This window comes from Neophocaena asiaeorientalis, unplaced genomic scaffold, assembly GCF_003031525.2.
Source record: "Neophocaena asiaeorientalis asiaeorientalis breed wild unplaced genomic scaffold, Neophocaena_asiaeorientalis_V1.1 scaffold91, whole genome shotgun sequence".
Lineage (NCBI taxonomy): Eukaryota > Metazoa > Chordata > Mammalia > Artiodactyla > Phocoenidae > Neophocaena > Neophocaena asiaeorientalis.
Genome location: NW_020173198.1, coordinates 11,214,724 through 11,230,592, shown reverse-complemented (window position 1 = coordinate 11,230,592; position 15,869 = coordinate 11,214,724). Strand labels below are relative to the sequence as shown.

Here is a 15,869-nt window from a genome sequence, read left to right as displayed (position 1 = left end):
GGGATGACAAGGTTCAATATGCAGCTCACTGGTGTTCCAGAAGAGAAAGAGAAAGAGGTCATAGCTGAAAAAATGAATTTTACAGGATTAAATAAAAGAATCCTCAGGTTCAATTAGCACAAGTCCCAAGCAAGATTAAAAAACGAAAAAAATCCTTACTTAGATATACCATGGTGAAAGTGGCAGTACACTAAGGACCAGGAAAATCTTAAAAGCCACCAGAGACGTAAACACGAAACCATGTTAACTGCCCCCCAGAGGCATTCTGGAATTTCCAGGTGTAAGAGTGACAATATTAGAGTTTCCCCTCACATGCTGACTTTAGAGTCTACTCCATGTGCTGGATAAGAGTCCTGTGAAACAACAGCCTTATCAGAATGCAGCTGCAGAGGAGACTGAATCGGGCACTGATAAAGCCGGGCACAAGCACCACCCCGGGCCCTGGAAAAGGCCTTGGTGCTGGAGGCGGTGAGCTGGGGCAGTGGGCCTGTGCTTCTGGGATGGGAGAGGCTCCTGAAGGGCCATCCAGGTGGGAAGGAAGGCGGCCATGGACGCCTGGAGAAGGGAGTGGCTGAGCAGCAGAGAAGCTCTTCTGTGATAACCTGGGGTCAAGTCCTGGCTTTGCCACATACTAGTTCTGGGACTCTGGACACACAACTCATCTGAGCCACAGAAATGGAGATAACGCTACTCTACCCCAGAGATGTACTGTGAGGATTCCGGAGTCAGTACCTATGAAAGCACTAGACTAATACCGTGGTGAGGAGCAAAAGACACTTAATAATTACTTCTATCTTACAGCACCTGACAGCCTTCATGTTGCTTTCCCACGCATTATCTGATATACCCCCTCATAACGAGCCTGAGGCAGGAGGAATTCATTCTCCTGTAACTGACCTCAGAGGGATGGTCCACTGACTAAGTTCGCAGGCAATGAGTGTGCATCCCAGCTCTACCACTGCCTCGCTGGGCAGCCTGGGCACGCACTCAACCTATCTGTGCCTTAGTTTCCTCACTAGTAAAAAGGGAATAAACACTGCATCCAATTCACAGATTCTATGTATTTATTCACACTTGCGTGCCTACTGTATGCCAAGTATCATACTTGGCACAGGACATAAAACCATGAAAAAACAGGCAAAAGTCCTTGCCTTTACAAGGCTTCTTCAGGGGAAAAACAGACAACAAACAAATATAGACCACGATTTCAGGTAGTAATAAGTTCAATGAAGGAAAAAACCCAGAGAGTGATGGAAGGTGGTGGGTGTTACTCTAGGTAGGGTCGGGGCTCAGGGAAGGCCTCTCTCAAGAGGTGATATTTGAACTAAGATCTGATGGATAAGAAATCAGTAATGAGAAGAATTAGGAGGAACAGTGTTTTCAGGTACAGGGAACAGCATGTACAAAGGAGACTTGTGAGGGTTAAATGAAATAGGCATGTAAGGGACTTAGTACCACGTATGCTACACAGCAAGCATTTCAGAAACAGCATCTGTGATGATGATGATGACGATGGTGGTGGTGGATTACCGACAGGCCACAAGGCCTCATGGTGTTTGCCAGTTACTGTGCCCCCTACTGAGTAAAGCAGCCACTGGAGGGAGGGAGGGAGCAGGGTTATGCCTGGACCATATGTGGCCTTACAAAGACGTTCCAAACCAACTGGAGATCAATTAGCATCATCAGCTCCTCCCTGCTTGGAGGAGAATGAGGAAGGAGAGGACATGAAGAGGAGCCCCAGAGGGCTCAGCAAGGGCGGGACAGGAAGTACACAGGCCCAGCACTGCCTTCACCCCACCAGCGCACTCATTCTAGTCCATAATTTAGGTCTCTGTTTGCAGTCAAGGGCATCCAACCAACATACCTTCACCGACAGCTGAGCGCACAGGCTTAGGAGGTTAACAGAATGAGTCAGTGTCACAGGGCCCCAGTGGTACTGCTGAAATTGGAACCCAAGTCTCCTGACTTACATTCATCCCTCTGCTTCTCCGGAGGGGCCACTGTCCTCTTCCAGGCTAGGACCTGAGTCACCTCAGGTCAGCTGAGTAGCTCCAAGCTCCTACTCAGAAGGCAATGCGAGCAGCCCCCATTCACGCACTTAAACCGAACTGTGTACTAAAGTGGAAATAAACTGCACTCACCTGAACCCCAAATAAACTCAAACATTGGTTTTAAACTTAACTGTATCTTGCAGAATTGTCAAAGAAACACCAGTGACCCTGTTTAAATTAGAATCTGATCTACGTATTTTCTGAAATCCTAAAATACAATGAAGCAAAAGATGAAAACATTCAAACGTGAACTGATACTTGGTTATCAGACCCCCTAAATCTTCATCTACTTGTCTAGTTACCAGCCTTAGGGCACAATCTCTGACAGATGGTGGTATCTTTCAGGAAGATTACCAGGGCAAGAGGAGCAGGGCCGCCCCCTTTTCTCTGCCTTATTCCCCTTCATGCAAATGCCAACTCTGGGGTCAAAGGGTTTCAGAAAGAGTAGCTCAAAGCACTCACAGACAAAATGATTTTTCACTTCAGAAAAATGGGTGTTCTAAAAATCCTTGGGCAGGTGAAATCAATGGTGCTTATTACATCTTTGTGCAATGCTAAATTTTAACAGAATAAAAACTACAAATGGATTATATGAAAAGCACTGTATGAGTTCAAACAGTATATGGGGCAAATTTCTAGGCTTTCTGCTAACCGCAGAATTAGGTCATCAGTACATGCATGACTCTCTCCCAAAGAATGTGGTTTTACTGGAGATGCCACAATTCCATGGACATGCATCAAACCTGGAGAAAATCATTCTAACTCACTGAAATTAAGAGTTATTTACTTCAAAAAACAGATCAAATTATATACTATACCAAGATTTTGACGTGGTTCACTTTCTTCAAACTTTCTTGCAATCGCTGACTCTGCAAATGACAGAAAAACAGCTTATGTAATTTCATATTAGGAAGCATTTTTTTTGTTTTTTTTTCGGTACGCGGGCCTCTTACTGTTGTGGCCTCTCCTGTTGCGGAGCACAGGCTCCGGATGTGTAGGCTCAGCGGCCATGGCTCATAGGCCTAGCCGCTCCGCGGCATGTGGGATCTTCCCGGACCAGGGCATGAACCCATGTCCCCTGCATCGGCGGGCAGACCCTCAACCACTGCGCCACAAGGGAAGCCCAGAAGCGGTTTTTACGAGGGTCTTTGCAGGTCTGCAAACAAGGATCTCAGGCAGATAAAGCCATCTGCAACTTGATGATTTCTAATTTCAGCTGCCAATTTTTGCATTTAAACATCTGCAATATTCCCCAATATTTCAGTTAAAAGTTATATTTAGTGGTTCCAGAAAAGCTTTTTCTAATGAGACATATGTGAATTTGTCATATTAGCAATATAGGTCATTCGTTGATTCAAAAACTACTGAGTGCAAGGCAACAAAAGCAAAATTAAAGAAGCAGACTATGTCAGACTAAAAAGCTTCTGCACAGCAAAGGAAATAATCAACAAAATGAAAAGGGAACCTATGAAATGGGAGAAAACATTTGCAAATCATTTATTTGATAAGGGGTTAATATCCAAAATATACAAATAACTCATACAATTCAACAGCAAAAAGCCAAACAATCCAATTAAAAAATGGGCAGAAGATCTGAATAGACATTTTTCCAGACATAGAGATGGACAACAGGCACATGTAAAGATGCTCAACTTCGCTAATCATCAGGGAAATGCAAATCAAAAGCACAATGAGATATCACCTCACACCTGTTAGAATGGCTGTCATCAAAAAGACAAGGAATGAAAAAAAAAAAAAAAAAGACAAGAAATGACAAGTGTTCACAAGAATGTGGAGAAAAAGGAATGCTTGTGAACTGTTGGTTGGAATGTAAATTGGTGCAGCCACTGTGGAAAACATATGGAGCTTCTGCAAAAAATTAAAAATAGAACAACCATATGATCCAGCAAGTCCACGTGGGTTATCTGAACTGAAGAACATGAAAACGCTAATTCGACAAGGTATGTTCACTGCAGCATTATTTATGATCACCAAGATACGGAAACAACTTAAGTGTCCATCAAAGGGTGAATGGATAAAGGAGATGGGACACACACACACACACACACACACACACACACACACACACACACACACACACAATGGAAAATAATCAGCCATAAAAAAGAATGAAATCTTGTCATTTGCAACAACATGGGTAGACCTTAAGGGCATTATGCTAAGTGAAATAATTCAGACAAAGACAAATACCATATGATCTCACTTACATATGAAATCTAAAACAAAACAAAACAAAACAAAGCTCATAGCTACAGAGAAGACTGGTGGTTGCTAGAGGCAGGGGCTGGCGGTGGGTGGGTGAAAGGGATCAAAAGGTACAAACAGCAGTTATTAAAAATGAGTCACGGGGAATATAGTCAATAATACTGTAGTAACTTTTTTTTTTTTGGCCACAACTTGCTGCTTGCAGGATCTTAGTTCCCCGACCAGGGACTAAAACCGGGGCCTAGCAGTAGAAGCACGAAGGCCTAACCACTGGAATACCAGGGAATTCCCAATACTGTAGTAACTTTTTTTTTTTTTGGCAGTACGCGGGCCTCTCACCACTGTGGCCTCTCCTGTTGCGGAGCACAGGCTCTGGACACGCAGGCCCAGTGGCCATGGCCCACGGGCCCAGCCGCTCCACGGCATGTGGGATCCTCCCGGACCAGGGCACGACCCCGTGTCCCCTGCATCGGCAGGCGGACTCTCAACCACTGCGCCACCAGGGAAGCCCCTGTAGTAACTTTAATACTGTATTGCATGTTTGAAAGTTGCTAAGAGAATAAATCTTAAAGGTCTTTATCACAAGAAAAGAAAATTTTTTGTAACTATGTGTGGTGACGGATGTTAACTAGACGTATTGCGATGATCATTTCACAATGCATACAAATATCAAATCATTATGATGTACTCCTGAAACGAATATAACAGGCTATGTCAATTATACCTCAAAAACAAAAACAAAAAACAAAAAACCAGGGGCTTCCCTGGTGGTCCAGTGGTTAAGACTCTGTGCTTCCAATGCAAGGGGTGTGGGTTCAATCCCTGGTCGGGAACTAAGATTCCACATACCACATGGCGTGGCCAAGAAAATGTTAAAAAACAAAAACAGAAACAGAAAAAAAACAAAACCAAACTACCGAGTGCAAATGTGTGCAAAGCACAGTATCCATATTGGGAGGAAGAGCAAAGGTAAATGAGAGTGCACAGCACCGTTAAGAGCTGGTCAGGAGCGTAGAGTCTGGAATAACCACATCTGGGTTCAAAACCTGGCTCTGCCCCTTACCACCTGTGGGACTGTGGGTAAATTACTTATCTGCCACTTACTAGCTATGACCTTGGACAAGTTTTTCAGCCTCTCTGTGCTTCCGTTCCCTCAACTACATAGTGGGGTGACAGTATCTATCCTCCACAAGTTGATATACATTAGGTGTCTAGGACGTGGCATGCATTACATAAGTGATGATGACTGTCATCATCGTTAATATCTCAATCCCAGCTCTCTCATCACTAATGTGGGGACAAAATAACATATACTGCATGGCCTGGGGGTCATTAATTCAACAGATGTTTATTTGAGTGTTGGACACAGGAAAACCCCTCATGAAAACTAATTCTTAATATGTTATCAGTGGACCTTATATTCTGGGGAAGCTGTAGGGACCAAGTGAGAGCCTGCATCCACGGTGCTGTGCAGCGCCTGGCACTGAATAAATGCTCAGGAACTGCTTCCCACGAAGACGAAGATGAGAAGGAGGAAGAAAAGAAGGAGGACACTGATTTTTGCTCTCAGGAAACATGTGACCTGGTGCGGACTACAAAGGCAGGACTGGACACGGGCGACCACACCTGCTAAACCTCCATGTGGTTTTCACGTGTGCATTTAGCAGCAGTGAGTCAGCAGCAGAGTCAAGTGCTCAGGAGGGTTTGAGATCCGCCAGAGTGTTTGCTGGCAGGAAGATGCCAGAGCTGCAGTGACCTCAAGTGTTTGGTGGCTAATTGTCATCATTATTTTCCTGCGCCCCACTGAATTGAATTGAAAAACACTGAAGGGAATTGAAAAACTCTCCCTGGACTGCCCAAACCTTCCCCAAACTGACTTAGTTACCATGGCGATGAAGGCTTCTCCTTCCAAAGGACCAAACCTCAAGATGTGAGCCAACAGCCCAGTGAGAAAATGTTTTTAAAAATGTGGTGCTTCTGTAAACATAATGAACATAAATCTTAATATTACTTAATGTAAAAATGAAACTACTTCATTTAGAATGTTTCTATTTCATTAGAAACTAATGTTAAAATGAACTATCCTAATATTATAAACCAAAGGACTCCTGCTACAGTAATATGAAAATACTAATTTTTCTTAAATATAAAAATGACATGAGGAAGTGTCAATTTCAAGAACATATTTAAAACAAAGATTTATTTTTAAAACTATCTGCATACCTTACTATATGACTAGGTGCCGCTATAAGAGCTTTACATGTACGAACTAAGTCCTCATAACAACCTTCCATCACATCATCACCCCTATTCTACAGGTGAGGAATTGGAGGTACAGAAAGGTGACATCATGCTTTAGACTTAGGTAGAACTCAGCTCTCAAACTGTGTAAATATGGCATTTTTTTTGCTTTCTAAACTACAACATAATTATATATTTTTCACAATTAGAACACCTCAAACAGAGAATTAAAATTGTCCCTAGAGCCTTGCAATTTGGGAGCCCAAGCCGGTGGGTGTTAAAAATATCCATGCCAGCCTTACTCCCCCCAACCATCATATTTCTTTACCCTCAAGAGTCGGTCAGTCAAGTGGAACATTTATCCCGGCTTCTGCATTCTTCTCCACTCCTTCGCTGTCACCTTGGGACTTCTTTTCTCCCCCATGCTGACACCGGCATTCATTTTAATCTGATTTCATATGGACACAAATGCTGGGACAGCCCCAGCAGTCTCTCCCAGAACTTTGAACAAGAAACCTATATATGCAGGGAAATTAGTCTGCTTGCTTATGAGATGGGAAATCCAGACAACAAGGTATTGGGGGGAGGGTAAATCAATGAAGCATTTTTCTGTCTCTGTTTTTGCCATGGAGTATCTGTGACTCATTTGAACTTCAGGTTTCTACTCACCAGCTGACAGGCATGCTTAATCCTCTCCACAATCCCATCAAGTCCCAAGTATTGTAAGGACAACCACAGTGGCAGGGCACGGAGCTTGTCTGTTGGCTTATTTGATGTAAGACCAGCAACTAAAGTCTAAAAATGCCAATATGGGTTTATTAATCAAAGCCAATGAAATCACATAGCAGAACTAACTAGTTACCGTTTATTATGCACTTGGTTTGTGTCAGATGCTATGCAGGCACTTGGCTTGCATTATTCATTTGATCATCAAACAACTCCATGAGGTAAGTATTCTAGGCAACTTAGCTCAGAGACCTTGCTTTGTCTAAGGGTTCACGGCTAAGATGTGGCAAAGCCAGGATGAGAATCCAAATGGGTTCATCCCAGAGCTGGAGCTCTTAGCCATTCAAGAGGCGGCCCCTCCCAAGGCTGTTCTGAGCATCCTCAAACACCTGGCCATTATCACCTGAGCAAGGTATTAACTGTTTAAGAAGAATCAACGAAAGCTTATTTTGCATGTGCCTCTCACTAACTGATCCACTAACAAGAACCACTACTATCCTTTTAAAAACTATATCATGTTACAACCTTTTAGACAATGTGGATCAAGAACCTTAAAATACTCTTACTCATTATTGATTCCACTTCTGGGAACCCAGTCTAAGGAATAATTTGAAACACAGAATGATGCTCATTATTTTAGTAACAAAAATTTGAAAACAGCCTAAAAGTTCACAAATGGAGAATAATTAAATAACTGTGGTACTCAAGTGATGGAATATTACACAGTGATAAAAAGGTTTTCATACACATGGGGTAGTATGGGGAGACTAAATAGAAAAACATATATGGCATAGTTTCATTTATGTTAAAAACATTTTTTAAAAACAAAAAGTCACAGAGGTAACATTAAGGAAAATGTTCACTTTTTCCTTTTTCTGTATTTTGCCCCCAGACCCAATGATTATTAGCCACTCCCCACTCCCTCCCAGTGAGAGTAAGCTTACCAAGGCAGGATCGTCGTGCTTATAAAGCGTCACAGCAGGAACTGCTGGCAAACCCAGCCATGGGCCTGGAGTCAACGTCATGCTGTCACATTTGGTTGCAGCCTACCACAGAGAGAACAACTTCTTGTTACACTATCAGGATACACTAAACCCAACACCTTTCTCCATTCATAAAAACTGTGAAAAGCCATCAGGCATTAAGTGATGTTAAATTCCTTCTTAAAAACACAGTATTTAGTAAATCAACAACATACCAGCACTGATGAGGAGACATAACCTAGAGCCAATGTTGCCAGATTCACACTGGAAGGAAAAACACAGACCTAAGAACTAATTATTTACTGCTGCTTATTCACTAAGTACACACTTTAAATTTAAAAAATTTTTTTAAAAAGGGCTGTGCTGTTCCACACTGACATTTACATGTCTTTCAGCTGGGTTGGTAGCTTTTATAACAGCAACATAAAGTGTGGTACATATACAACTTTCAGGAAAACCTGGAAAATGCATTTTAATCAAAACGTATTTCAGGGGGTGACATCTACTTACTCAGTGTAATGGGTGTCTTATTTTATATTATTTTATATCTTTGGTAGATACCAGTATTATTTCCCAGTCATCCTTCTTTCCCAGAGGGACAATATTAAAAAGCAATGCACCGTGTACGTGTATGATGTCCTGGAAATGGACTACTTGGGCTGCCCTGCATCCTCTCCCCTCTCTTCTCTTAGCAGCAGTCCAATGGTCTTCTGGGAAGCCACCCCAATCTCCTCTATGAGACCACAGCTTCACAAATCACCTAAACTATTAAGTGTTACATTTCCCTCACCACAGCAATTGGCTCAGTATGAGACTCCCGCTGGGACGTCTGACCCTCTGCACACACCTGGAAAGGCGGATGGAACTCTGCACCAGAACAGGAAAGGCTATCTACAGACGGAGCCACCACCATGGAGGAACTTCAGCCAAGTGACCTGGCTGACGTGGTGCCTAAGGCCAATCCTAACACTGGTCTTCTTAGCTATGGGAGCCAATAAAACTTCTTGCTTAAGCCAGTTTGGGTAATTTTGTAATCTGCAAGCCAAAGAGCCCTTAGTGATATATGTGACGACAAAGTGAGCTCCTCCTGGGCCCTCTGCCAGCCCACCATGCAGCCAAATTCCCCTCCACTCACCCTTTCACGTGGAGCCATATGCCGTACTGCTCACAGAGCTCTTTCAAACGCCCAATCTTATCTGTGTGCCCTACTGCTGCAGTTCCTAGGATAAAACACACAAGAAAGGATACTAAAACAAATATTTTCTGAGTCTTTGCAGCATGATAAAAGCTTCTATATACATTATCTCCTTATGAGAGAAGTAACATTGTATCTCTGTTTTACTGAGCTTTTCTTTGTGGACTGGCTTAAAATCAACTTTTGCAAACTGGTTATTCAAGTTTTGAAGAGTGTGTATTGTTCACTATATGTATCTATAAAGTCAAACTTGTTAACTGTGTTATTTAAATCCTCTATATACTTATTTTCTATTTACTTGATCTGTTGTTTCATGAGAAATATATTCAAGTCTCCCACCAAGATTGTGGTTTTGTCAATTTATACTTGTATTCTATCAACTTTTCCTTTATATATTTCAAAGTTATATTCATAAGCATTCATACCTGTTATATCTCTGAGTAGATGTCATGAATTATTATTAATATGAAGTCTATTTTATCTCACAGCAACCTTGCTACAGTACTTGTGTTTCATTAGCATTTGCCCAAGATATCCCTTTTCCGCACTTACTTTTTATCACTTTCTGGGTTATTTTTATTTAGGTGTGCTCTCTATAAAAAATACATAGATGAATTTGTTTTGTTTGTTTTAACCAAATTTTAGAGGTCCTTTGTGGTTTTTTTGTTTGTTTTGTTTTTTGTTTTTTGCTGCACTGCACGGCTTGCGGGATCTCAGTTCCCTGACCAGGAATTGAACCCAGGCCATGGCAGTGAAAGCGCAGAATCCTAACCACTAGACCACCAGGGAATTCCCGAGAGGTATTTTGCTTTAATATAGAAAGCATTCTGAAGTCAGCTGAAACATATCACACACTTTGACCCATTCCCTAGGTGATCTGTTTACACTGCAGGCTTTGCTGGGCAGATCCTCCTCACAGAGCCTTTAGTAAAATGCACAGTCACACATTCTCCCAACTGTCCTAAATTTCCAGTTAGCAGAACCCACCTCACAAGACTTCTAACGCTCATCAACAAACACAACTAATACAAGTGCTTCTTTTGCAGGGGTTATGCCAGGAAAAGGGCTGACAACTCCACTCCTCCCCCCACCTAAATTTGTCTCAAATTTAAAAAAAAAATCTAAAATGACACATTTAGTTTAGTAGAAACAAGATCAAAGGCCAACACATGGGTTGTGTCACATGAGCCATCAAAACATAAAGCACTGTGCCGTGTTTAAGTGACTGGACCACATTCAGGCTCTCTTTCTTTTTTGGCAACGCCCACTTGCTAACCACTGGGACGTGCACTCTGGTGACGGCAATGTAGTCACACTGGTAAACCACTCAATCACGTGTAAACTGCAGCCTCTCCCATCTATTAAGTGATTGATAGTAGACTGGTTATGTTTCTTTCTTTTTTTTTTTTGCGGTATGTGGGCCTCTCACTGTTGTGGCCTCTCCCGTTGCGGAGCACAGGCTCCAGACGCGCAGGCTCAGCGGCCATGGCTCACGGGCCTAGCCGCTCTGCGGCATGTGGGATCTTCCCAGACCGGGACACGAACCCGTGTCCCCTGAATCTGCAGGCGGACTCTCAACCACTGCGCCACCAGGGAAGCCCTATGTTTCTTTTTAAACATACAATATACTAAGGCAGGCAGAAAGTGGTAGTTTTTCTGCTGGCAACAAGGTGGATATGTGTTTTTTCTGTTTATTATTATTTTTTTAAATAATTAGCTTTACTGATTGAAGTATAATTTACATACAATAGAATCCACTCATTTAAGGGTATGGTTCAATGAATTCTGACAAATACAGTGTGCAACCACCATCACACCAAAAGTTCCCTCATCCCCCCTGAAGTTTCACCCTTCTCTATACTCCTCACTGGCCCCAGACAACTGTGATCTGTTTTCTGTCACTGTAGTTTTATCTTTCTAGAATTTCATATAAACGGATCATATACTATGTAACTTCTTTCATGTTTGGATTTTGGCACTTAGAATGCTTTTGAAATTCATCTGTGTTGATATGTGTGATCAGTAGTTATTTCCATTTATTGCTTAGTATCCCATGATATGTTTATACTACAATTTGTTTATCCATTCATCAAGGGAAGGGCATCTGGGTTGTTTTCAGTTAGGAATATTGCATCCCTAACTGAAGGGATAGTTCCAGTTACTCTGCATCCTCACCAGTGTTTGGCATTGTATTTTTTTATGTTCTCCATTCTAACAGATATATAGTAGTAGCTCACTGTGGTTTTATTTTGCATTTCTCTAAGCATCTTTTCAAGTGCTTATACGTTCATATATTTTCTTTGGCAAAGTTTCTACTCAAATCTCTTGTTCACTTTAAAAACTGTACTGTCTACCTCCAAAATATTGAATTGTAAAACTTCCTTATATATTTTGGATATAGTCTTTTGTCAGAAAAATATTTTGCAAATATTTTCTCCCAGTCTGTTATTTGCCTTTCCATTTTCTTTTTCTTTTCTTTTTTTTTTTTTGGCGGTACGCAGGCCTCTCACTGCTGTGGCTGCTCCGGTTGCGGAGCACAGGCTCCGGACACGCAGGCTCAGCGGCCATGGCTCACGGGCCCAGCCGCTCTGCAGCACGTGGGATCTTTCCGGACTGGGGCACGAACCGGTGTCCCCTGCATCGGCAGGCGGACTCTCAACCACTGCACCACCAGGGAAGCCCAATCTCACACTCTTTTATTTGTAGCTGCACAGTAAGTCTAAAAGTCAGATAGGATAAGTCTTCCAGTGTTGTTCTTTTTCACAATTATTTTGTCTCTTCTTAGATCCTTTTATGTCCATATAAATTTTAAAATCAGCTCATCAATTTCTATAAGAAATTGGAAGTCTGCTGAGATTTTGATAAGGATTGAGTTGAATCTACAGATTAATTTGGGGAGATATGACTTAATAATATTGCGTCTTTCAACCCATGCACATGCCATATTGTTCCATTTATTTGGGTCTTCTTGAATTTCTCTCAGCAACATTCTGTAGTTTTCAGTGTACATATCTTGCCTTATTTTGTTAAATTTATCCATAAAGGTTTTTTTCTTGATGCTATTATGAATGGCATTTAAATTTCAATTGTTCATTGCAAGCTTGACAGACCTGCTTATTAGTTCCAATGGCTGTTCTTTGTGGTTTCCTTAGGACTTTCTACCTATACAATCATGCCATCTGCAAATAAAGACAGTTTATTCTTCCTTTCCAAACTGTATGTCATTTAATTATTTTTCTTGCCTTACTTCACTATCTAGAGCTTCAAGTACAATGCTGAATACAATGTGGTGAGCACAGCAGAAAGTGGTAGCTGACCAGCTGTCTCAAAGGTGGACATTTAAATGTGACATTTAAGAATTTAATTTAGGGCTTCCCTGGTGGCACAGTGGTTAAGAATCCACCTGCCAATGCAGGGAACACGGGTTTGAGCCCTGGGCCAGGAAGATCCCATATGCCACGGAGCAACTAAGCCCGTGTACCACAACTACTAAGCCTGCGCTCTAGAGCCCGCGAGCCACAACTACTGAGCCCACATGCCACAACTACTGAAGCCTGTGCACCTAGAGCCCGTGCTCTGCAACAAGAAGCCACCACAATGAGAAGCCCACACATGCAACAAAGAATAGCCCCTGCTTGCTGCAACTAGAGAAAAACCTGCGTGCAGCAACGAAGACCCAACACAGCCAAAAAAAAAAAAAAAAAAAAAAAAATTCAATTTAGAAAGGAAGCATATGAAGGAATAGAGAAGCACAACCTAAATGAAAAAGTATATACACACAAACAAGAACTCCCAAAACAAACCAACAATTAAGGGAATCTAATGAGCTAAAACTTTAGTACTGTAATTCTCACCACAGTGCTGCTACCGACTTCCTTAAACACGTGGCACACAAACATTCTTAAGACTTGATCTCTTTTAGGCTAACTATCTAGCCTCTTTCTTGTATGTCCAAAATGGAAGATTCAGGTTCATGATACCTACCAGCATTTGCAACAAGCAACAGGGGCAGTTTTCCTCGTTCTATGTCATCTTTAATCAGTTTCTCCAGGAAGGCAACGTCCTGGGATTGAAAGACAAACCACAAAAACATGAGACAACCCGCACAAAAGCGTATACACTGAAAAATTATAACTTCTAAAAAGAAGCAGATGACTCTCAAAATTTATCAGAGCAATTCTTTTCTTGACAATTTTCCTTTTTTCTCCAATCATAGTTGTGAAAATAAAATCGTTTTCCTTGAAAACTAGAAAAATCAGTTAAATGAGATTAAAGTTAGAAACTGGACATACAGAACCAACATTTCTCTAGTTTTAAACATTTACAATAAAAAAAATGTTCTCTCAAACCCCCCCACCAAAAACAACCAAAAATGTTATCTCTGATATTACTCATTGACGTATCTGAACCAGAAAATCTAACTACCTTGATAAAGAAATGCAGAGGGCTTCCCTGGTGGCGCAGTGGTTGGGAGTCCACCTGCCGATGCAGGGGACACGGGTTCGTGCCCCGGTCCGGGAGGATCCCACATGCCACAGAGCGGCTGGGCCCGTGAGCCATGGCTGCTGAGCCTGCGCATCCGGAGCCTGTGCTCCGCAACGGGAGAGGTCACAACAGTGAGAGGCCCGCGTATGGCAAAAAAAAAAAAAAGAAAAAGAAAAAGAAAAAAAAGAAATGCAGAACCCTAAAACCTATCCCTTTTGCTTCTGACTTCAGTATGGAAAGGCTTATCTCTTGCATGTCTAAAAATAAGCAGAATCCAATGCCAAGGATTACAATAATCAAAATCTGCCCATTCATAAATCCAGGCAACAGTGATAACCATTTGAAAGAATGAGCTTTAGAAGGAATTTCTGAGGCTTAATTGGACTCCATGTTTCTACTTAAAACAGGTGATACAGTGATTACAAGATTCCTTAAGAGCCAGGTGCTCCTCACCTTTATGCCAGCCAATCTTCCTGGACATTCAAACCTGGCAGCATGTATTATGCAACAGGAAGATCTAAGCAATCCATGAATAACCTAATAATTATCTGGAGGCCAGCAAATAGAACTGCAGTTTAAAGGAAGGTACGGTTTCAAAACACAATTCTTTATTATTTTATAAACCTAAAGAACTCACCATCTGATGCTGGGATCCAAACATAGTGTTACAGGGTACACGACACAAGCAGGGGAAGGGCAAGCCAAGCTGCAAGAAGAAACATACAATTTTACAAGAAAGATCTTTGTCACCATTCCCTTATGTCCCCAAAAGATTGTGGCTCTAAGTCACAATTATTCTTTTTAAATATTCTCTCTCCTTAGGAACTCTTAATATGAGCATTTGGGGGGATAATTTAAAATCCTTCCTCCAAGGATAAGTGGTAAATAACACCAGCTAAAGGCATTCAAAGTACAATATCTTATTTATGGGTCCACCCATTCCTAAAAAGCAACAGATATGGACTAGCAGATGTACATATCTTGAGAGAAATGAAGTCAGCGTTATGGAGACAGTAATTGTCAAATAAATTTTATATTCCTCATTTTTAGCTTCCAAATCCTTAAGGAGTATATGTTTTAGGAATTTTTTTTAACATTTGCAGCATATTGCTCTGTATAACTAAAACTTGGAAGCATTTAAAGACCAAAAATTTAACAAGCAATTTATTCACACTTTATCCCCTTAAAGAATTTTTCTTTTAAATTATGAAAGTGAAACCCAAGTAAAACACACAATAAAAAATTATAGAAATTAAAAGTGAAAATCCCCCCCCATAAGCCACCAATCTACTACTGTTAATAGGTTAGTATAGAACCTTGCAGATAATTGCTAGGCAAAAATATATATATTTATATATTTTTCTAGGTATAAAAAACATATGCATATAAGCATGTACACACTTTTTAAAACATGAACATGACTATTCTGCCACCTACCTTTCCCACTTAACAGAACACTCTCACACATCTTTTGCAGATTGGACTGCTGTTCCAAGACAGCTCTGGGTCCATAAGAGTCTGGCCTACAGTAGGTACTCAATAAGTAATTTGTTTCATGTTTCTACAGAGATATTATAAAACTCCTTATTTTGTACACCCTCAAGAAGAGGACATAATTTCTTGCCACCAATGACCACAGCTCAGAATCAACTTAAGCCCTGAGTTTCCCCTATGTATCTCCCTGGACTCCTCCATCTTACAAAAGACAACCCCTCCAATCCTATGGGTTTTACTTTAAAACATTCTTGGCCAAGAGGCTTAACAAGTTCTTGACTCAAGGTAGCCCCGTAATCAGGCTACCGTGAACTTTAAAAAATGGTAATGCAGAAAAAAAAAAGGTAATGCTCTTTGATCTAATAATTCTAGACTGGCTCTGAAAATCCATCTGAGGAATACAACCCAAAGTATAGAAAAGCTTCATGCATAAAAGCACTATACAAAGAGCACTTCCTCAAAATGGTC

The 15,869-nt window shown here is 41.3% G+C and overlaps 1 protein-coding gene across 2 annotated transcripts in view; it reads right to left on the bottom strand.

The window, feature by feature from the left end:
- Positions 1-15,869, bottom strand: part of PDXDC1 (pyridoxal dependent decarboxylase domain containing 1) — a 51,297-nt gene that overhangs the window by 14,431 nt on the left and 20,997 nt on the right. For both annotated transcript variants that reach the window (XM_024744206.1, XM_024744207.1), the window contains exons 7-13: positions 14,545-14,613; positions 13,407-13,485; positions 9,363-9,447; positions 8,443-8,491; positions 8,189-8,290; positions 7,188-7,313; positions 2,870-2,920 (exon numbers count right to left, since the gene is read on the bottom strand). In XM_024744206.1, coding sequence (XP_024599974.1) covers positions 2,870-2,920; positions 7,188-7,313; positions 8,189-8,290; positions 8,443-8,491; positions 9,363-9,447; positions 13,407-13,485; positions 14,545-14,613 — 561 coding nt within the window. The remainder of the gene's footprint in view (positions 1-2,869; positions 2,921-7,187; positions 7,314-8,188; positions 8,291-8,442; positions 8,492-9,362; positions 9,448-13,406; positions 13,486-14,544; positions 14,614-15,869) is intronic.